The 21,783-nt window shown below is 45.8% G+C and overlaps 1 protein-coding gene and 1 long non-coding RNA gene across 2 annotated transcripts in view; one reads left to right on the top strand and one right to left on the bottom strand.

Moving 5' to 3' along the window:
* The window catches only part of GRAMD1B (GRAM domain containing 1B), a 234,111-nt gene extending 213,845 nt beyond the window's left edge, over positions 1–20,266 (bottom strand). Inside the window, exon 1 of the mRNA XM_072822431.1 lies at positions 20,185–20,266. Coding sequence (XP_072678532.1) covers positions 20,185–20,210 — 26 coding nt within the window. The 5' untranslated portion in view covers positions 20,211–20,266. The remainder of the gene's footprint in view (positions 1–20,184) is intronic.
* On the top strand, positions 16,092–16,724 carry LOC140625289 (uncharacterized). Its single transcript, XR_012024646.1, has 2 exons — positions 16,092–16,229; positions 16,360–16,724. It is a non-coding gene; the product is annotated as an uncharacterized lncRNA (long non-coding RNA).
* Positions 20,267–21,783: the final 1,517 nt, after the last annotated feature.

The following is a 21,783-nucleotide window of genomic DNA, read 5'->3' as shown; positions in this document are numbered from 1 at the left end:
TAGCCTCAAAAGTGTCTACATATGCTGCTATCTTGCTGCGTTAACCCAGTGCCTTCAACATATGCAGGGTCTGTTTTCCTTGCTCTACCTGGAAGTTCCAAAGGCCAGACCATGACAGCTTGGTCTCTGCTGTATCCCCACAGGGCCGCTCAAGAAAGAGTAATTAATGAATTGTAATTAAATGAATGAAGAATTTCTCTTGTCCTTCCCCCATATATTCCAGATTGATGATGATTCTGCTGATAAAAGTCCTGCTTAAAATCAAGCATTAGACAATGCACAGAACTTAAGAGCTAGAAAGAGGCCAGAGAGCACCTGAGTAAACTGAGGTCCAGAGTAATGAAATAAACAGTTAAGAAGCAACAGAGCTGGAAATCAAAACAATTTCTTCCAGTTTTTGTGAGACAGAATGTCATAGGAATAAGACAAAAAACCAAAACAAAACAAAACACAGGTTTTGGAGTCAAATGAAATTGGGTTCTAATGCCAAGTCTTCTTCTTACTAACTCCATGATCTTGGGCAAGTTAATCAGTGTCTCCAAGCCTTAGTGTCTTCAGAAGTAAATGAGAAAGATCATACTTTCAACCACATCACTAGCCCAGAGGATATGCTAAGTGGTAGTTGTGATAACTATCGCCATAGACCAGGGTTCTGTCCACTACAACACATGGGTCATTGGTTCCGAGCCTGCAGGAAAGGAAACATGTCCATGCTAATGGGGGCAGGGGCAGGAAGTGGGGTGGGAGCGGAACAACCAGACACTGAGTGCCTGTCATGTGCTAAGCACTTTTCCATACTCATTCTAAAACACACAGGAGCCACATAGAAAGTGACAGAACAACTGCCATTCACGCAGATGCCCCCTTTCTGCTGAGAGGACATGGCCATGGAAGGCAGTCCATTTCATCTGACCTGAACATCTTTTGTGAGTCTTTTCTTTGGAGACCTATACATTTTCTCAGGTTCCTGCTTTTGGGGCCTTCCATACAGAGAATAACAGAGATCCCCTGACACATCTAGGTGTATGTTATCTCCCAGCGATTCTGGATGGTACCTGAGGGCAGAGGGCAAGGGAGCATGTCCAGTTCACAGACTGGTCTCTGTGAGAGCTTAATAAAAGCCAGGAGCTAATAAACAGAGAATGGTGATGATTCCCCCTTCCCTTAGAGCTTGCTTTCTTGCCTCCTCATCTGCTATTTTAAATGTTCTCCAGACCTGGTCTGGCTTCCTCAGCAGCACAGTCCCCTTCTCCTCTTTCTAGACGACATTATTTCTGGGATGTCACACATTAGACTCTCCTGGACTCAGTTGCTTCATGGGAAAACTTCCCTTTTTCCTGCACCCAGTACATACTCTGTCCTCTTAGTCTAATGTTTTGTGGATCCAGAACATCTCATCAGATTGGAGGTTGATCATTCAATAGCACGAGTGAGAGAAATTCTGGAATTCATTTGGCTGCCAATGTTTTGAGGCATTTATCTTTGGATTTTTATAACAGCTATCATCCTGCTGTGGGGTGTACAGACAAGACAGAGGAGGTGCTTCCCAGGATAAGTAAGCTTAAAGGAAATGAATGCAATAACTTTGTCTTATTGGATCTATTTATTTGACTGTCAGAGGAATTCAAGAGCTAAAGAGGAATGGATGGATGAAGGGAAGTATGTTTGTTTGTCAAAGCAGACACTTGTGTTCCTTTAGAGCAGTTCTTGGGAACAATTCAAGAAAACGGGACTGGACGAGAGAGGAAAAGGATAATGCTGATTAACGTAAATGAATTCCTTGTAAACTTTGTGGGTTTAATTAAGACTTGCAGAATGGAACTAGAAGAATCATGCATCATGAACCACAATTCTGCATGTGTTCCTTTAGTTAACTAGCTGTTACTGAGTTTCCAAAATTCCATGGCAGTTGGAAAACACAGCAACGACTTGGGGTCACAGAGTGAGCAGGAATAGCAACGCAGACATAATCCCTGAGAGGAGACAATTCAGATTCCAAGGATTTGGTCGAACTGCTCCCCACCCCCTTAACCAAGAAAATTCCCCTTCTTTGAAAAGCCTCCAGATAAAAAGGCCAAGATTTGGATAAAGAGGGTAGCCCCAGTGGCACAGCGGTTTAGCGACGCCTGCAGCCCAGGCGTGATCCTGGAGACCCTGGATCAAGTCCCATGTCAGGCTCTCTGCATGGTGCCTGCTTCTCTCTCTGCCTGCGTCTCTGCCTCTCTCTCTCTCTCTCTGTCTCTATGAATAAATAAAGTCTTTAAAAAAAATTTGGATAAAGAGAAACAAAAAAGAGAATTGTGCCTGTGGTCATGAAGAGAGAGAAGGTCTTTGCATTTAAGATGCTTCCTGCTGGGGATGAATGGGAATACAGTGATCCTTATCTCTCCCCTGCCCACCAGGAAGTCTTCTGATCCCATGCTAAGAATTTTCCTATTGTCTATACCAGGCCTCAAAGGCCAGACTATAAAAGTGCTCATTAGAAAACCTCCATTGCCCCCATCTCCATTCAAATAGAGAAAATGGAAAACAATGTATAGTAACAACAATGGGCATGAGGTGGTACATCTTGTTCTTGTGAAGACTACACATCAATATTCATTTACTCAACACATTTTTATGAGCTCTCACTCTGTAAATAAAGCAGAATGCACAATTGTACTCACTCCCTGATTACAAGCATGCAAAAAAACACCCCATTCTTTCCACACTAAAACTATAAGATACCGTGATTATATTAGGGAGGTAGAATTATAGGTGATTGTCCATTTTTCTCCAAATATTTTTGTAATGCTGCTGATATTGCTTTGGGTTTTTTTTTTTCTTCAAATTTAGAAATAAAGCAGTACAATGGCTATGGCAGAGCTGTTCTCTTTCCTTCTGACGTGCTGGCTAGGGAAGAGGGGCTGGAGACAGAACATACTCCAGCAAGAGTGCATGTACCTGTGAAGGCACGGGGGACAGGGGTTGGCTGCAGGCCAAACACTGATTCCTGACATGTATGCATGAGGCAGACCAGCCAGCCAACCCTGCAAAGCACTGCTGAGAGAGGTGCTTTCGAGAGTAGCACAGATCTGGAATCTGTAAAACCCAATCTGCAGGAGCCCTGAGGCCCAGGGCTGGGCTGTTGACACGCTCTACCAAGCTAGAAGCATGCGCACCTGTCTTCCCTTATACTGCTGTAAATTGTTCCATGCAGAGAGCATAAGCTACTTGAAGGATGACCTGGTTCTTATTCTTCTACTGTCACCTCCTAAACTCCATCCTGGATATCCCCCAACAGCGGCTAGCATAATTCCAGCCTGGGAATAAATAACGATGATTGGTTGGTTGATTGATGATTGATTGATAATGAGGCACTTAAAGAGGTAGAAGAGAATTCGATTCCATGGCAGAAAGCTGGATTTTGTCAATTTTCCCCAACCAACCTGGGGATGAGCCAGATATCTACTGGCTCCTGCAGTAGCAGGAGAAGGAGGAGAAGGCCCTTATGATACTCAGGCCACAAACTATGCTAATGGCACCCAACTCGCAGGGTTCTTCTTCCTCCGGCTTTTTCTCTTCTAAAAGCTACAACACACATTGACTGTTGGGCTCTGAGTTAGGTACTTTGCCTCCTTCACTGTCTGGCGTAGGATGTTATTTACGGGAAGACAGTCCCAATCTCTACGCCTACTAGAGATAGATGTGCGTGACATGTGCTATTGGTTGGCTAACTCAACACTCAATTCAAATGCCTTTTGTTCTTTGCCCTTCCTTCTTATGCAAGCTAGAAAGAATAAGTGCTTTGTCCCAGCCTCCTTTGCAGCCAGTGAGGACTTCTTCCATGTCTGGTCCATGAGATATGAAGGAAAGTGTACTGTAAAGCTTCTGGGAGAACCTGTGCCTCCTTGAAAGGGGGCAGACACTGTGGGTACCACCATATTCCCCTTCTTTCCACCTTGAACATGATCATGGTACCTGTGCAGTAACAGCCTTCTGGTGACCATGAAGTCACAGCATGAGGATCAAAAGCAAAAAGGGTGAGGACAGTGTAGTGAAAATGAGCCTAGGTCCTTGACTGCATGGTCAGGTGTCTAAACCAATGCCAGCAACCAGCTTTCTCTGGACTCCTTGCATAAAAAAGATCATCACATATTTAAGCTGCTATTAGTTTGGTTTTCAGCAAATTGTAGCCAAAGACATTTTTAATTGAATGACTCTCTTGAATCAATCATTTGCAACTTGATAGATCGGCACATAAATATGATTATGGTGCTACCCTGCTTAAAATCCTCACAGCTTCCCACTGTCTTTGGAACAAAGTGAAAGGATCTCAGCATAGCATCCAAGGTCTCCAATCCTCTTACATTGGGCTCCTACCCAAGCACATCTGCCTCAAGCCATCCTTCTTACTTGGCACTCTGATAACTCCAAAATAACAGTGTTTTCTATAAAAACCACACTTTTTTTGATGTCCCATGGCTTTACTTAGCTTTTCTCTGCCTGCTTTCACTTATCCTTCAAAATATAATTGCTTAAGCATCACCTCCTCCAGAAAACTTTTCTCTACACTCCCAGGCAGGGCTGAGTGACCCTCTTTTATTACAATAGCACCTGGACATACGCCCGTCTTGGCCCTAATCATTTCAGACATAAAGTGTCCATTTGCAAATTTGACTTCTTCCCCAAAGAGTGAACATCTCTGACAGCAAGTCCTATGACTTTACTTGTCTCTGCAATCCTAACACTTGACACAGTATCTGGCACATAGTAGCTGCTCTGTAGTTAAATGTTGAAATACATGTGTTTCGATGTGTGTACATACACAAGCATACATATATGTTCCTGCGTGGATGAATCTTTGTGTCAAATTTGCTTTTATTCATTCACTCATCCATCCATCCATCCATCCATCCATCCATCCATATAAAACAGAAAAACTTTAGGAATCCAAAAGTCCTAGGTCACAAGGATGGAAAACTAAAGAAAAACAGCCAAAGAGACAGAAATTTAAGGGCTTGTAAGCACACTCAACCAGAAACCCATCTCCTTGAGAAAATAGATATATTGACAGTCACTGAAACCCAGTCACCATCCAGTAGCAGACGGGTTTAAGGATGATATAGGCTTATGGTTTAAGGATAGAGAACTCAGTGGGGGATATGGAAAGGCCACAATAACTGTGCCAATACGACTATCCAGTATTTGAAAGTACTAGCCATCCAGCTATCGTTAGAACACAATGCTACAAAATCCCAGTGGACAGAAGAGTTAGTTCCCTCGGTTATATCCTTCATTTCCAATTTCTTTCATTTCTTCCTCTGTCCATATCTTAGAGCTCCAAATTGCCATTTTGAGGAAAAATATTCCTAAACTTCGATCAATTATGTGCCCCTGCTGTTATCTTTGTTTCTTTTCCTTTGGCTACTGAACTTGTAAAATGAGCCATCTCGACTACTGTGACGATCATCTCTCCTTTTACTCAGTAATCTCCTGCAATAGGGTTATTGTCCTCAGCACACCCCTGAAATGTGCTCTCCACCATCAGTGATAGACCAATCATCAAATTTAATTATCACATTCAAAGCCTCAAATCTCTCTTGGTCTATAATTTCATCTTCTCTTTAACACCCATGACCCCTTTCCCTCTATACTTTCTTCACACTCTCCTTCTGAGCATCGGTGACATGACAGCAGCCTAATTCCCCAATCTGTCCTTTGACTTTCCTTCTTCCCCTGTTCCCTAAAACACAGGCATTCTCCATACAGACAAGTGGATGTCTTTGTCAGAGGAATTCCCAGCCTCCAATGTGAAGTCCAGAAAAAACCTGGGGGGGGGGGGGCGTGCGGGGACAGGACTAGAGATGACTAGTTTGGAGCTTTTCCAGAGAAGGTTTTGAAACACCTACAGTTCCCAGATTAGTGATCATAAATTTTGTGTCCACAAGTCAAGTCCCAGCTCCTGAACTTGATATCAGTAAGACTCGACTCTACCTTTTCAACCTCATCTCTCATTCTTCTTCTACAGAATACCTCCATGTAGTAAACACACTCTATAAATATCTGTTGACCAAACAAATGAGGACACAAATACCTCACTTCCTGGATAACTCTACCCACCCCGACCATCCTTCACCCTTCAACACGATAACGTGCCTCGTACTTGCTCATTTTTAGGATTTGTCCACATTGTCTCCCTTGTGTGAAATGCTTTTCCTCTTGATTTTTCATCTATGTAAGTCTTGTCTACTGTTCAAGGCCCAGTGTGAATCTCACCTTCTTCAAGACCTTTTCCTTATTAATATATAATTTCTTATGTTCCACATAATGAACATTTAGTGTATTGTTAGTTATTTTTAAAATAACTTCATGCCCAACGTCATTTGAAGCCACGAGGGACTGGGAGGTATCTTATGCCTCTTTCCAACCCCCACCACCATAAACCTAATCAAGTCCCTACATGTCTGCTAAACAGTTTCTGACAGCTTGGTTTCATTTAACATAGCTGTATTGGAAGATCAGGCTTGAAGCCAGAGCTACGCTTGAATCCCAGCTCTTAACACTAGTAAAATAACCTTGAGAGGTCACTGTGTCCTAAGTCTTGGTTTCCTTGTCTATAAAATTGAGAAATTAATAGTACTGACTCATGGTGGTGGAGTGAGCTAAGTGAGATCAGGAATGTACTGTGCTTAGCATGGCGTTTGGCACATGGTGAAAGTTTCAATAAAAGACTGCAGAAAAAATAATGAAGATGATGATTCTTCAGACAATAGATTAGACCTGGATCAATGCCAAGGTGAAATGAATATCTCTTATTGGAACCCCATAACTACTTTGAAGGAAGCTCACACATGGAAGGATACTTCCCTGTTCTAAAGGACACTGGGGAAGACAGTCACCATCAGGCCCCCCCTAAACTATGGCAACCCAGCAAGAGAACCTTAAATTATGTTTTAATATAGCTCATTTTTGGGATTGTTTCTTCCACATCTGTCATCTCAAGGTCTGAGTACTGAGCACAGAGTGAGAGCCCATTAGCTTTACACTGGGGTGATCTGGAAATAAGAGGAGAGGGTCACTGATTGTTGCTTTGCAATAATTAAGCCAAATGGCAGATAAGGGCATCAGGAAGCTATTATCAAAATAAAACGTGAAGGTTATAATGTCTGTAGGGTCAGTCATCTGAAGGATGCCAAGACTGTTTTTAACTTGCCCTTCCTGCATTAGACGTGAGCTAGGCTGCTCTCCAGCTTTCGTTCCAAAGATAGTAAATCTGTGGTAAGAAATCTCTGGACCTTAATAATACCCGTGTTTGAGAGATGGCTCCTTGAAGCTCAGGACTGTGGTTTCGGTTAAAAGTTCAACAGAGACAGTGGTTTATTATGAGAGAGGAAGGTGGCTTTAAGTAGTAGAGTCGTGTTTACTTTGCATTGCCATTTTTTGCCTCTGAGACTCAACAACACAATGGCCTACCTTGGACGATGTGATTTAGTTTGACTGTGGCAGGGGAGAAATCGGACAGACAAAACACAGAATTACCGAATGATAATTTAGGAACAGACAGAAACAACAACACCGATAACAGGGACAATCCAGATGACAATATAGTTGAACATTTTGGAAGCAGTTAATCGCATTTGAACAAACCAGAGGAAAATAGTCTTAGAACAGGGACCACTGATATATTGAAACACCTACACATCTCACATTTCTCTTCATGGCTGGTACATCTGAGTACACACTCCATAAAGCTATTAACATGGATGGCTACATGGCTGTTAACTGGTATTTTTGTCCAGATGGGATTCTCCCTGGGGGAAGCAAAATCAGAGAGCAAAATAATCAACAAATAAGAAATAATTCTCCGCAATGACCGTGAGTTTTGGATAGCTCAAGTCTCAGGCACCTCAAGCTCTGGCAAAAAGAGCCTGTATGATTTCTTTCGGGGCCCTCCAATAGAATTTATTAACTCATGTTCCAGGGAGGCAGAGACAGGAAACTTTCTCAGAGGACTTCCATAACTTTCTTTTTTAAAAAAGATTGATTTATTTATTTGAGAGAGAGAGAGAGAAAGGAGAGGAGCAAAGGGAGAGGAACAAGCAGACTTCACGCTCAGTGTGGAGCCTAACCTGGGGCTTGATCTCAAGACCCTGAGGGCATGACCTGAGCTGAAATCAAGAGTCAGATGCTTGACCAACTGAGCCACTCATGTGACCCAACCATAATTTTCTTATGAGCAGCATCATTGGCTCCCAGTCATTTTCTTGTCGATGGTCAAACGATCTTTTCCCACCTACATAGGTAAGAGAGTCTACCATGGAGATTCCTTTCTTTCTAAGCATGTTTTGTTGGGTTGTTTGGTTTTCTTTTACCCTTTTCTAGTATGCTTGTCTTGTGGAGTGACACAAATCCCAGAGTTAGGGGCACTTGCTTAGAAGCTACAGCTTCTGTAGCCCTAGGCATCTAATACACCAAAGTGACCAACAGGGCCCAGAGTAGTGACCTGGGAGCACTTCCACTTCTTCCTAAAGGGCAAGCACTGATTCAGGTCTCCCCACTAGGGCAGGTCACACACAGTCTGTGCCACATCTTAGCAGGCCAGAAGCCAAGTGACTGATAATTGGCAGTCTGGGAAATCCATGCCCACGTGATGGCAAATTCATCCACACCATCAAACCTTCTACCTATAAGACAAGATAACATCTACTGTTGCTTTATGTGGTTCTTGCCTCTGCATAAGAGACCAATAATCTTTTAGAAAGGGTCAGTTCTCAATTTTCAACACAAATCTTTGCCTGTTGGAGCTCCTGGGTAGCTCAGTTGGTTGAGCATTCAACTCTAGGTTTCTGCTCAGGTCACGATCTCAGGGTTGAGAGACTGAGCCTTGCGTCAGACTCCATGCTCAGCAAGGAATCTGCTTGGAATTCTCCCTCTGCCCTCCTCCTGCTCACACCCTCCCCCAAATAAAAATGAATACATAAAATCTTTTAAAAATATGTTTTCCTGTTAATGTAGGATGATATGCTATAAACAATCAGAAGATCAATTTTTATTTGCTAGTCACACACACATGAGTTTTAAATGTGTAGTGGCACAACAGAGTTCACCCGTTCAAATTACTCTCTCTTATGCACATACCCACCGTACAACGAGGGAAGGCGGCAATCGATTCAGCCCCCTTGTCCCTCCATCAGGTGCAGCATAAATCCTTACAAGATAATCTGTATATAAGGCAAACTGAGGACCAGAAAACTTTACAGGCTGCCCCCACAAGCTGTCAACTAAGTGGAACACCATTCCACTCAAAATATCACCTAAAATATCCTTCTCCAGCAACTGGAGATTAAATTGCTAACACTAAGTTCTATGTCAAGAAGTGGGGGTGCTAGTCCCAGATCTGCCACTAACCAAATTTATGGACTTGGATGATGGATTTTTCTCTGGGTTTCATTCTCCTCCTCTGTAAAAGGCTAAATGAGATGATTCTAGGCCCCTAAACAGCCAGGAATCCATAAAAGTGAAGCTGCAGAAGGCAACAGACATCTTAATTCTTAATATTTCTTATCCAGAGCTCACCATAAAGCTAAGTAATGACTGAATCTTTAGAAGGACACATTAACAGATTATTGCCTGGGTAATTGTGTTTGCTGTCTACATTGAAGCCCTGCATTTAATCTGCCACTGTAACATCCTTGGAAGAAACCAGAACAAGCTGTAAGGAAGGACAGCTGACTGACCTAGAAAAGATGTTTTCAAACCCTGTCTCAGGAGCACCTGGGTGGCTCAGTGGCTGAGCATCTGCTTTTGGCTCAGGGTGTGATCCTGGGGTCCTGGGATCAAGTTCCGCACCAGGCTCCCCACAGGGATCCTGCTTCTCCCTCTGCCTGTGTCTCTGCCTCTCTCTGTGTCTCTCGTGAATAAATAAATAAAATCTTTAGAAAATTAAAATAAAACCTTGCTTCAGTGCTCTGTAATTGAGGTGAACAAATAAACAGGCAGATAAAAAACAGCTGGAACATTTTTTCCTGACTCCTAAAGCTTTTTTTTTTTTTTATAACACCAATTGTTCACAGGTACCTAAAGATCGTGTTCTTTTGGTTTCTGTGTGCAGAACAGAGATGTGCAGTTGCACCAAACTATGGATGTTATGACAATCTAGCCAACAACATCTAGAAACAGAGAGCCTGAGGCTGAGTCTGAGGGTGGCAGGCGGGGGTGGGGGGGGCAGATGGGGACAGAGCACCCAGATAGACAAACCATAGAGAACTCTAACAGAACACGTCAGAAACGGCCAGACAGGCAGGGCTCATCACCTGCTGGTGCTGTTCCCTCCATGACAAAAAGATCCTTTGTCTGCCTCAGCAGGCCCATCATACACTTAGCTTCTGGTGACAACACTGGTAGGAAGCATGTGGCCTAGTGATGAATCAGCCCCTCTGATATGCCAGATTGGATGAAAATGGAAGCCATTATGTTACCTGGCTGGAATGGTGTGTGGGGATTGGCCCAGAAAATTTTGTGAACCTAAAAGTTCATGAACTGAGAAGCAGAAAATGTTCTCTGGAAGGATTTGATGACATAAAGTAAAATAATAGAGCCCGTTAAAGAAAAACTCAAAAAACAAAACTGTGGCTTGGACTTTCAAAAGTCCCAGGTGGAAAGAGGCTACAGTCACATGTTTTAGATGTTCTTCAAAATACCTGATATTCGGGCTCTGCCCCAGAGACCCGAGGAGTCTAGATCTAGCACAGCACTCTGTTCCCAGAGAGGCCACACCTAACCCACCGCAGATGGATGGGGACCATCCAACGTTGAAGTTCACAGCCCTTCTTGGATCACCCCTCCAACAATAAACAACTCTAGCTTTGAGCATACAAATAAGACAATGCTGAGTTAAGGTAGGTGGTCACTGACAAGCATCCTGCTGAAACACCCTTTTATCCAGATGTCAGCTGAGATCTTCACAATCTCAACCTCCAATCCTCTGAAATTTCTCATTCCACTCCTCCCTTAAGTCCCTTCTCTGTCTTCTGCCAGCGAATCTGCCACCTTCTAGCTTTACTTGCCTCTAGGTTCCCTTCCTTGATAATAGTCTCAACAGCACTGTCAACGCCTTTTGGTTTTGCCAAACCCATGTGATACATCTCCTCCCCAAGAGAAACCCAACCAGCTGCTTGCTCTGCCCTGCGCCCGGGAAGACGAGGATGGAGACAATGGTGCCATCACAAGTACATCTTCCAACTTTTACGGGTGTTGGGCCCATATGGAAATCCTTCTGCTTGTCTGCAGTCAATAATTTTGACACTTGGAAAGTTTTCCATTTCTTCTTTGACCCCTACCTCACTCTCTACTCTCAGAAGATGATTTCACCTCTTTTTCACAGAGGAAGGAGCAGTTACTACTTGAAGCTACTCTCAATGGGTCTTCACATCTGCGCTTCTGAAAGTAACACTCACCTTTTGCTACTTTCTGACCTCCTCCAAAGAAAAGAACACTCCTTCTCTTCCCTTGTAGGGTTCTAATGAGAATGAAATAAGTCAATAAACATAAGATACCTAGCATGATGCTTAGCAGGCCATAAATACTAGGACATTCTTCCTTCTACAAATTTAAACCCCCCCTTTTCTTTGTTAGATTCTTTACCTTCTGACTTCTCAAGAACTCCATTCTCTTAGTTGTCTCTTCTCTTTGATCTTTCCCTTTCAAGCTAGCAGTTTCTCTTTTATTGAAAAGCATATTCAAGTGATTCTCATCTTTTAAAAAATATTTTCATTCTTACTGCTAGGTTGTCATGTCCTCCTCTAACTAAATATTGAGAGTAATGCTCCAGTAATGCTCTGTTGCCTTCAATTCCTAAGCTCTGGGCGATATCACTAGCTTGCTCCTGTCCCATTTTCCTTCATGATGTCATTGACACTGGTTTTGCTAACTTTACAAATGACTCGTTACATATCTACTCCAATCCTCATTCTGCTCAAATTTCACTCTCTTGACTACTTGACTTTCTCTATCTACTAAGCCTTCTTTTCTGGTACTTCAGATCTCAGTTTATGGCTAATATCCTAGCTCAGAGAACACTGAGCAAGGAGCTTAATGTAATCTCTGGCTCCTCCTCTTCCTTCCCTCAGCCTCCACCATCCACTGGCTACTGAATCTTCAGGATTCTTTTTTTAAACTAATTCTCAAACCTGGATATTCTCTTCCAACCTTTCCTGCCAGAATTCAGAGCCCCATCAAATCTCACCTGGACTACTCAGCAGCCCCTTGATGACACCAGGTCTTTGGACTCTCCCTGTTTCTGTTCACCCTCTGCATTGCTGTCGGCTACCATCCTTAAAAAATGAATCTGTTCTTCTCACCCTTCTGCTGAAAACTGTCTTGGCTCCCAGCTGCCTCTGTTAAGTACAAGTGGTGTAGGTGGACCTTCATGATCTGACTCCAGCTTGCTGCTCCAGGCTCACTGCCTCACCTTCTAGGTTTTGTCCTTCTCCATCTGGACCATGCCTCCTTGCCTATTAAAAACCGGCTCAACTATACCCTTTTCTGAACGAGCTTTCTCCAATTGACCTGAGCTGTTCTGCTCACTGTTCTGGACACGGTGTTCCCACACCACCTTATTCTTACCTCTTTAGAGCCGTTAACAAGTTGCCTTTGACTTTTCTACTTGGTCCTCCTCACTAGAAACCATGAGCTCTTTGAAGAAAGACTCATCTTATTCAACGCCACATCCTCAATACTCATCTAGTTTCTTGTTTAACATGAGTTTGTTGCAAGAATATAAAGAGAGGATGTGGTTTAAAAAAATTGGATAGAAATAAACAAGAACAGAATAAAGTTGGGGTAAGAACATGTTACATCCTGTCCATAGCTGGTAGAGATGCCGAGGTAGCAAAGAATAAGAGATAAGGACACTTCACCAGTGCTCTGGAAAACCTAGATTCCAATCCATCAACTCATTTCTCTCCACTGCTCACGCAGGAATAAACTCCATAAAAAGTGCAAATGTCTGGATTCTTCACTTTCCTATTTCAGTCTGTTTGTACTACTTTTTATCCTCTCCCAGAATCAGTTATCAGAACATGATTGTAGCACCATGATTTTAATGCAGGTATACAAGACAGCTCAAAATCTCAATCCCCCAAATTAAATTTGGCTGTTGCTAAGAGAGATCAGGCTTCAGATAGAAGAGTCAAAACCTAGTACTACCATTAAGCTCTGGTTCCTACAGCATCCAGATGTGTTAAGAATGATCATATGTTAAGAGAAAAAAAAATAATAGATGAAATTAACTTTTAAGCTCAGTTTTATAAATCCTCTCATCCCATCCACGGTTGGGCAAACACTCTAAGAACACAGACGTGCCATCCCTGCTAACCTGTTCCTACTTCTTGACAAGCCAAAATGTATCATTCAAGCTTGGGCTGGTCTAGCTGCTAAATAAAGCCATCAGCACAGCCTTATTTTACCTGGGTTTATACTCTTTCAGACAAATAACAGGAAGCTCATGCATGCAGAACACCAGCCAGGACCAGAAATCAACACTCTCTATTGATTGTTGCCAACTGAGTTCAAATGGATGGAATGGCCTCAGCCAAGATGAAGAAAGAACTCAAAAGACGGATTTACAGAGATTTGAATCCTAAGGGACTTGCCTGGCTCTCTTTTGGAAGTGGCAATTTCCCTCAAATTCTGCTATACTTTCTTTGCCTTACAGAAATTTATTTAGCCACTGATTGAGCTGGATCAGGCTATGGGGCAGGACTCTTCCTTCAGGGTAATCTACAAGAAAAGGAGGGGTATTGCAGTTATAAGGAGTAGATATAATGCATATAACTTTCATTCAGCATTTTCTTTGACTTAAATGTCAAGAAAATTTGGCAGTGATTAATATACCAAAACATAAAAAGAAGGCAGGAGGTGCCAAGGAATATAACAGTCTACTTCTTTGTTCTAAAGTCCTTTAATTAGGTTTGCATAGGTATCTATATTTTAAGGAATCTCTTTGTGTCCCAAACTGCAAAGAGATGCTTATATACCCCTTACCTGCAGAGATAAAGAACTAATAACAGATCATGGGAGAAGGCTATGGACAAAAAGAGGACATTGAAAATTTAGGGTGGAATCCACAAGACAAAGAATGGTATCATAATATTCGAGAACAGTATTTAAGAATAGATCACAGTATTTTAAAATAGAACATTGGTTTGGAGTCCTGACTTTACCACTTCCTGCCTTTGTGATCTTGGGCATTGTGTCTCTAGTCCCGGTCTCCGCAACTATAGAATGCAGATAATAATAATTCTGCATAACAAAAGAGCTCTGTGCTCAGTAACACATGATACCAATGATATTTCAGCAGTAATAATAATAACGAAGGGCTCAAGATGCTTTTCTTTTTAACTGTCCATACTCCTGCGAGATAGCTAGCTATGTCATCCTCACCAGGAAAGGGAAAATATTTGGATAAAGACCTTGGGTAAGCTCTCTACTGACAAACAAGTTGAGAAGCTCATTCTGGAGATTCATTAAAATAAAGACTGGAGCATGAAGAGGCTCAGAGTCCAAGTATAGAAGTCTGAGGAAAACATATGACCAAGCAATGGTGGGGACATTCGTTTCTGGCTCCAGTGGCTATAAGATGGACACTGTGCAATCGTGTACCACTGGGCTGAGAGACCTGAGTGATGGACAGAGGCTTTACACCTGGGAGGCCATCCTTTGAACTTGACACAGTCGTAAAGGAAGTCTTGACTTGGGTTTATCTCTTTTTCCTTTTTCTCTAAGATGCGTAAGAAGTTTCCTTGGCTACAAAGCCATGCCATACAAACTGCCTGAACCAGATAGCCAGGAAGAAAGAACTCGGAAAGAAAACACACAAGGCTGCTGGACTGGAGGGCAGGGAAGGAAACTGGCTTCTGCTTCTGTCTTAATGGACTGTCAATCCTTCATTTCCTCGGATCTTTGAACATACACCCATATGGCTCATGTCAATGCTTTCAATCACTCTCTGCGTCAGAGATGGGGATACCTTTTTATAGTCACTGCAGGGAATGTTCTCTGACTAGTAAGCCTATTTGGTTCTGGAGGGAAAGATCAGCTTCTACAAGACTAGCCAGCAGAAAGAGCTCCTTCTGAGTCATTCTGTCCAATCCACAGCTCTTTTTGAAGTCAGAACCGATTCCACAGCAGTCTTGCTATCCAGCCTCTATTGCTGGATCTTGTCAAATCAGCACTTTAGGAGTTAACAGGTAGAGAATCATACAAACATTCAACATCTAAGGGATAAGAGCCCATAAGTAGCTTATTAAACACCAATATGTGCACGGGAGTGACAAGCCTTTAGAAGACTGTTGCATTTTTACATCTAGCCAACCAACCCTGTCTTATTAATTGGTCCCCTTAACATGCATTGTTGTTTTTCTTTCCTCCAAAAGAATGGTTATGTGCCAGGGGCAGGCATTTAATTGCGACTAAATCTCCTGGGGCTTAAGGAGCGGAGTCCATGTCTAAACCAAGAAACCATTATCTGCTCCAACTTCTAACCAAGTACGAGATGTACAATGTCCTTATTCTTGCTGCCTACACGCTGTAACACCAGCACAGTACCCGTGAGCTTCCCTGACCAGGCCAACAAATAGGGCGAGTGCCTAGATTCTAAGCAAGGTTTCCACTCGGGGCGAGTTCAGCCAAAGTGAATACTTTCTTTCGCATTTGGTGAGATCTCCAAGGAGAAACGAACCAAGAAGTCTCACAAAGGCTGGAATCAAACCCAGTGCCAGGAAAAAAAAAAAAAAAAAGAGTATGGGAGGGGAAATGCTAAGCTCCTCCAAAATCCAGTTAACTGGAATTCTTCCTACAACAAGCCCAACCAAGCCAGGGAACAAGGTTCCTTTCTGGCTTCTGCCCACCCTCATCAAAGCAGCTCTTCATAGGCTGTTATCAAAGCCCCGGGCTTCTCTGGAGGATGCCTTCTTATCTGATTAAATGGAATATTATGCTAAATCTTCACCACCCCAGCACTGGCTGTGTGGGTGTGCTGGATAAAATCTTCATGAACACGCCATCACGGGGTCATTTGTTTAATTTCAATTCTGCAAAGTGTAAAAATAGGAGCTGCCGTGGAGGGTTGAGGCTTGACAGCTTCAATGAGAAGGCTCCAGGAGCACAAAAACCACGCTGCTAGGCCAGATCGTCGGTTTTCTCCCTCCACCAGAGGAAAATGGAAAGAAAATGAACCTGCAAACAAGGTACTGCCTTCCCTCATCTTCTCTTTTCCCTCTTTCACCTTTTTCTGCACTTTCCTTCCACTCCATCAGCCTCCTCTCTCTGCTGCCGCACCCTCCCCACCTGCATCATTTTTCTTCTTCTCCTTCCCAGGGACCCTGTTTGCCCCCAAAGGCCTCACCTAGACCACGCTGGCCTTCTGGAGCAGTTGGACTTCAGACTCCCCGGGTCTCACAGACTTTTCCAGAAATTGCTCTCCTTCCCCAGGTCCCACACACTGAAAATGTGACTATGAGATTTCTGAGATCAGTTAGATTAAGTGGGAGACGGGCTGTAGGGGCTGTCTCTCTTCACGCCCCTTCAGTCTAGCCAGATCCGTTTATTATTTGTTGAGCTCTACAGCTAACTCCTGGTGGGGGTGAGCAGACAAGTGGTATCTCCCTGGTCTTGGGTTTTGGACAAAGCAATTTTTAATATTTTGAAGCTCATTACAAAATAAATGTTCCAGGTGCACTATCCATTTCTGCTCTTTGAAGCCCATAGCCACCTCCGCATTGGCCTTACTACAGCTCAGGCTCAGGAAGGGACCATTTCTTTTCCCGGGGGTTCCAGAGCTGTGCCAAAAGGTCACATAGGTGCTGAGGGTGGCAAGGTGCTTCCTGCTTCCTGCCTACTGGGGTCTCAGAAAGGTCTCACTATTTGACCTACTTCCAAACCAAAGCATTTGGGTTGTTTCTATTAATATGACCATTAATATGCTGCTGGAACTACCTGTTCAGCTCATTCACTATGCCTGGAATGGGCTCCTTGCCAGTGGTATCCATGAACTACAGGAGCTATCCTTCTTCCCTACTGTGGATCACCAGCAACCTTCTCTGAAGACAGAACTTCAGGGCTGGTTTCAGGAAAGCCTAACACAAAAGGTTAGTGGACAACTGACTCACAGATTCATCACTGTCAACCCTCTCTAGACACCAACTTATGTTCCTATTATCATTCCTATCTTACAGATCTATACTCGAGTCCACTGCCATGTGTTCCCTTCTCCAAAGAACTCGATTGCTACACACACAAAATAAGGCTTCAAGAAATGAAGGTGACCCTCCTAATGGCATAAGCCTACTCAGGATCCCATTTCCTAAAACACACACACACACACACACACACACACACACGCTCACACTCTTTGCTATGACACTGTTTCAACCCTCCTGCTCCTTATCGGCAATGTTATTCCTTGCACAGACGTGCAAGGCATACCCACCAGGAACAAAGCACAGTGGGTACTGGGCCATCCCTTAGAAGCCAGAGCCTCTTCTGTACCAAAGTAAAGGGTGTGTGGAACTGCAGCATCTAAAAGATACGTGCGGTGTTTCTGCTTTGGGCTTATTAGGGTTTGGATCAAATCAAGGAAATGATGATTTTAGCACAATTTGAAGAGTAATCAGGCCTCGACAGAAAATGAAATGTACCAATCCACAGATGCAAAAAGGGGAAAGGAGAGAAGAAAGAAAAGATCCTGATCAAGCTGAAAGAACAATGAAAATCAAAACAATATAAACTGTAGCAGGCACCCCAAGAGATAGCAACCCCACATCAGGGCAAGTGGAATGGGTGATAATTCATAGCAAAATTGTAAACAGCAGCCCAAAGAGTCAGCCACATGCCACCTGTGTACAAGCAGCAGGCAGTGGGAGCAGAGCAGTGAAAACCCCTGTGGAGTGCACCTGCAGCCCTGGGGCTGGCTTTTCGGGTACAAGTGTACAGACTACAGATGTGTCTGATGGGGAAGCCCTGACAGGGAACCAACAGTGAGCTAATCTACAAACAAAGACATCAAAGGACTGCTAAGGTCCAAAAGCAAAGGCTGGAATAAGGGGGCAGCAGGGACCATCTTTATAAAGTAATCACCCTATAAAGATGTGATTTTATTCAAGGCCTGCGATCCTTGACTACATCTGGACAAGCAACCAAGTAAGGCACTCATATTTGGTGACAGTGTCACATCGGGGTGCTATATCCCAACACCCCAGTTTGGCTACGTATTGATCAGTTGCTCATACCAGTTTCTTTTCTAACACTAACACCAAAGCCCAGCCCCAAATCTCCACAACCAAACAGCCTTTGGGTGTGGACAGGGGAAACCAGGACTTCCACGTGCCCTTCGGGGACCTGGTCTCCTGAAGACTGATGATGACGCCCAGCAGAGCTCTTGGCCACATTGTAAGTTGAGGACAAGATCTTTTGAGCAAGTTACAAAGTAAATGAGCCAAGGGAGGGTGGGCTTCGGACAAACACTGGTGACCTCACCAGTGGCCTAACTGCACACCATCAAAGGCAGTCAGTTCATTTCAAGCAGCAGGGAAGGTGCCATGGCTAGGGACACTGGGTATAAGCAAGAGAGACATGATCTTCCAGGAAGGAAAGGCAGAGGCACCACTGAACGGAGGGAATAAATGCTAACCTCACCCAGAGCACAAGACTGAATTGCTCACACAGGAGACATAGGTTTGTATTTTGCCCTCTAACCCTCTAAACACTGTTTAAAAAAAAAAAAAAAAGGTCAGCTCATACAAAATCAGCAGCGTGGATGCCTCTCTTTGTTGTGCCTGGTCTACGGTTAGCCTCAAGAGCAGATGAGGAGCAAAGTGGTATTTTGGGGTGGGGGGATGGGGAAAGCAACATTTCCAACTTATTTCCAATATTGGCTTCCTGAACTCAAAGAGGGAGCCCCAGCTGAAATATGTCCCTCTTGAAAAGCCCCCAGGCTGAGAGCTCCTCCTCCATAAAACCCTCTCTGTATCTCCGAGAGGTGATGTGCCCACATAAGCACTGGCAGAGGAGACAGCTCAGCCCCCTGCACAAATTTCTTTATCCTCTCCCAGAGTAGTGGGAGTTTTACATCTGCTACTGTCATGAAAACATTTTATTATATTTTTTACAAGTTTTTTTTTTTTTTTTTTAACTTCCTTGTATAAAGCCAGGGATCTTCCAAGTGTATGTGATGTGCACAATCCTTCCACCCCGTCTTCAGTTCTGGTCACCCCCCTCCAACTGCTCCAGGCCCACCAGAACGCAGAGCCTGGGAGCATGCTATCAGGTGCTTGCTTGTTCATGGGTGGCCTTGGAGCCATGTACTCAGCTAAGGGACTTCCTGAGGAATGAGGCTTCTCCAGGCAGGAGGTCGGCTGAGGGTGCCAACAAGTTGTTTGGGCTCAAAGGACTTCATGCTAATGGCCACAGCCTCTCATCTCCTTGTCTCCTCCAGAAAAGTAAAGCCAGTTCTTCTGGAATGGGGGACTCCATGCATCGTGAGGTCCAATGCAGGAGTTCCTCCAATTGCTAGACCCTCCATCTCCACTGTGGGAGGAGATGGGGATAAACAAGAACCTCTCCCTAGTCTTAAATAGGCACCTTCGATAAACCCCATGATGTCCACTCTTTCTCCCAAATCTTGGACTTCTACAACATAAGGAAAATCGGCGTAAAATGGATGGGGGTGGTCTGGTGGGGTGAGCGAAGCACCCCCCAGAGCCGGGCAAGCCAGGGTCCCCGGGGGCGAACTTTTGCCAGAAAGCCGGAGAGGAGGAGACTCAGGCCCTGCCGCACCACTTGCCTGAGCGCATCTCCAGGACTGAATGGAGAGAGAAGCCAGCTTAGCCACCCCTGGAAATTCCGAGGGGGGGGGGGGGGGAGGCGGCCTATCCGGGGGTTTCCCCGGGACACCAACTCTCAGGAATGGACAGCACAGCCAGGCCACGATCCATGTTAATAGCTTTACCGTGCCCTCTGGTAACTTGGAGGTTGCGCTCAAGATTCAGAGATGGAAGAGCACCCCTCACCCCCCACCCCAACGCTTCCAGAGCCCCCATTTCCCCCGGGGCTTCCCCATCCTCAGCCCCCCCCCCCTCCAGCACCCAGCACCCAGGCGTGGTCCTGCCTCCTCCCGGGAGCCCAGGAAGGTGGAGAAGTTCTTACCTGGGTCTGCAGGGGGAGGCGCTCATGGGGCCCGCGGGTCGGGGCGCCCCGGCTGCCGGCCGCCGCTCACCGCATCTCCCGGGGAGCAGGTCCCACCGGGCTCGGGAGCCGGGAGGAGGCGCGGAGCCCGGGGACGCGAGGAGGCGAGGTGGGGGGGCGGGCAGCGCAGCTCCCCGGGGCGGGGGCTGGGGCGGGGGGCTGCGGGGCGCGGGGCGCTGGGCGCAGGGCTGCGGGGCTGCGGGGCGCGGGGCAGGCCGACCCCTCCGCGGACTCCGCCGCCGGCGCCGCGCGTCCCCTCCCTAGATCAGCATCGCCCCCTCCGTGCTCCGCTCCTCCCCGCGCCGTCCCGACTCTACCTCTGTGGTTTCCGCCGGCGGCTCGGGCCCCTCAGCTCCCCCTCCCTCCCCCTCTGCCCCTCCCTCCCCCTCCCCCTCCCCCTCCCCCGTGTCGCCTGCCGCCGGGTTCTCCGATCCTCCTGGTCGCCTGGCGCGGGCACCGCAGTGCCACTCGGGGGACGCACAGGCACCAGCGCCCTGAAGACCAAGCGCCCCTTGACAATCTGGACCCCGCAAGTTTGGGGCGGACTCCGGCCCCGGAGCTGGGCTGCCTGGCGGCGCGGAGGGGACGCGGGCCCCCGCGGAGGCCGAGCCGCCTGCAACGAGGGAGGTGGGGAAGGCGAAGGGCATGGGTCCGCGCGCGGCCACAGGTGACCTGCGGGGGCCTCGGGACCCGGTGGAAGCCTCACTCCAGATCCGAGCACCGCAAAGCAGGGCAGAGCCTGGGGAGTCGTTGAGTCCAAAGCGTTCATTTTGCAGAGAAAACTGGCGCCCCGAGAGGCGCGTAGACTGGTCCAGGGTCACCCAGCTAGCGAGCCAGGAGACCTGAGGTGTCCCACTGTCAGGACACCCAAGTTTCCGGAGCGGCCCAGTCAGCCCTCCCCATTCCCTCTCCCTCCTGCACCCCTGTACCTGGGAGGTCACCTGAGCCCAGCCAGGAAAGCTAACCAGCCAACTTACAAGCTAAGGCTCTCCCCTACCCAGGACCACTCGGGGAGCCCTGGCTGCTTCCAGGGAGCCTGGGAGGCGTGACAAAGGCCAAGGGCCCAGCTGTGCTGAGGCCAACCAAAGGGGAAAGCACAAACCCTTTCTTCTCGCCTTCAGAAATCCAGCGGACAATTAGATCTGCTCTATGGAATTCCCATTTTCCACTTGTCATAGTCCTCCTTCCTCTCTATCCTTCCAGGCCACTCTCTGACACAGATCTTTTCATATTAACCCATAAAAGAGAACAGGTTTTCCCCCATGTGCTTCGGACAGTGAAACTAAAGTACTACCTGCTAGTGTCACCCTGTATCAAAAGGGCCTTCTCACCAAAAGACCTGGGGGTGGGAGGTAGAGGGTGGGGAGGGAAGGGGGGGGCTGGGAGGTTGTCATGGCATTAATTCTCATCCCAGAGGATATATATATATTTTTAAAGATTTTATTTATTTATTCATGAGACAGAGAGACAGAGAGGCAGAGACATAGGCAGAGGGAGAAGCAGGCTCCATGCAGGGAACCTGTGGTGGGACTCCATCCCGGGTCTCCAGGATCAGGCCCT

Source organism: Canis lupus, chromosome 3 (assembly GCF_048164855.1).
Source record: "Canis lupus baileyi chromosome 3, mCanLup2.hap1, whole genome shotgun sequence".
NCBI classification, from domain to species: Eukaryota; Metazoa; Chordata; class Mammalia; order Carnivora; family Canidae; genus Canis; species Canis lupus.
The sequence above is the reverse complement of the archived record's forward strand: the minus strand, read 5'-3'. Positions and strand labels throughout refer to the sequence as shown.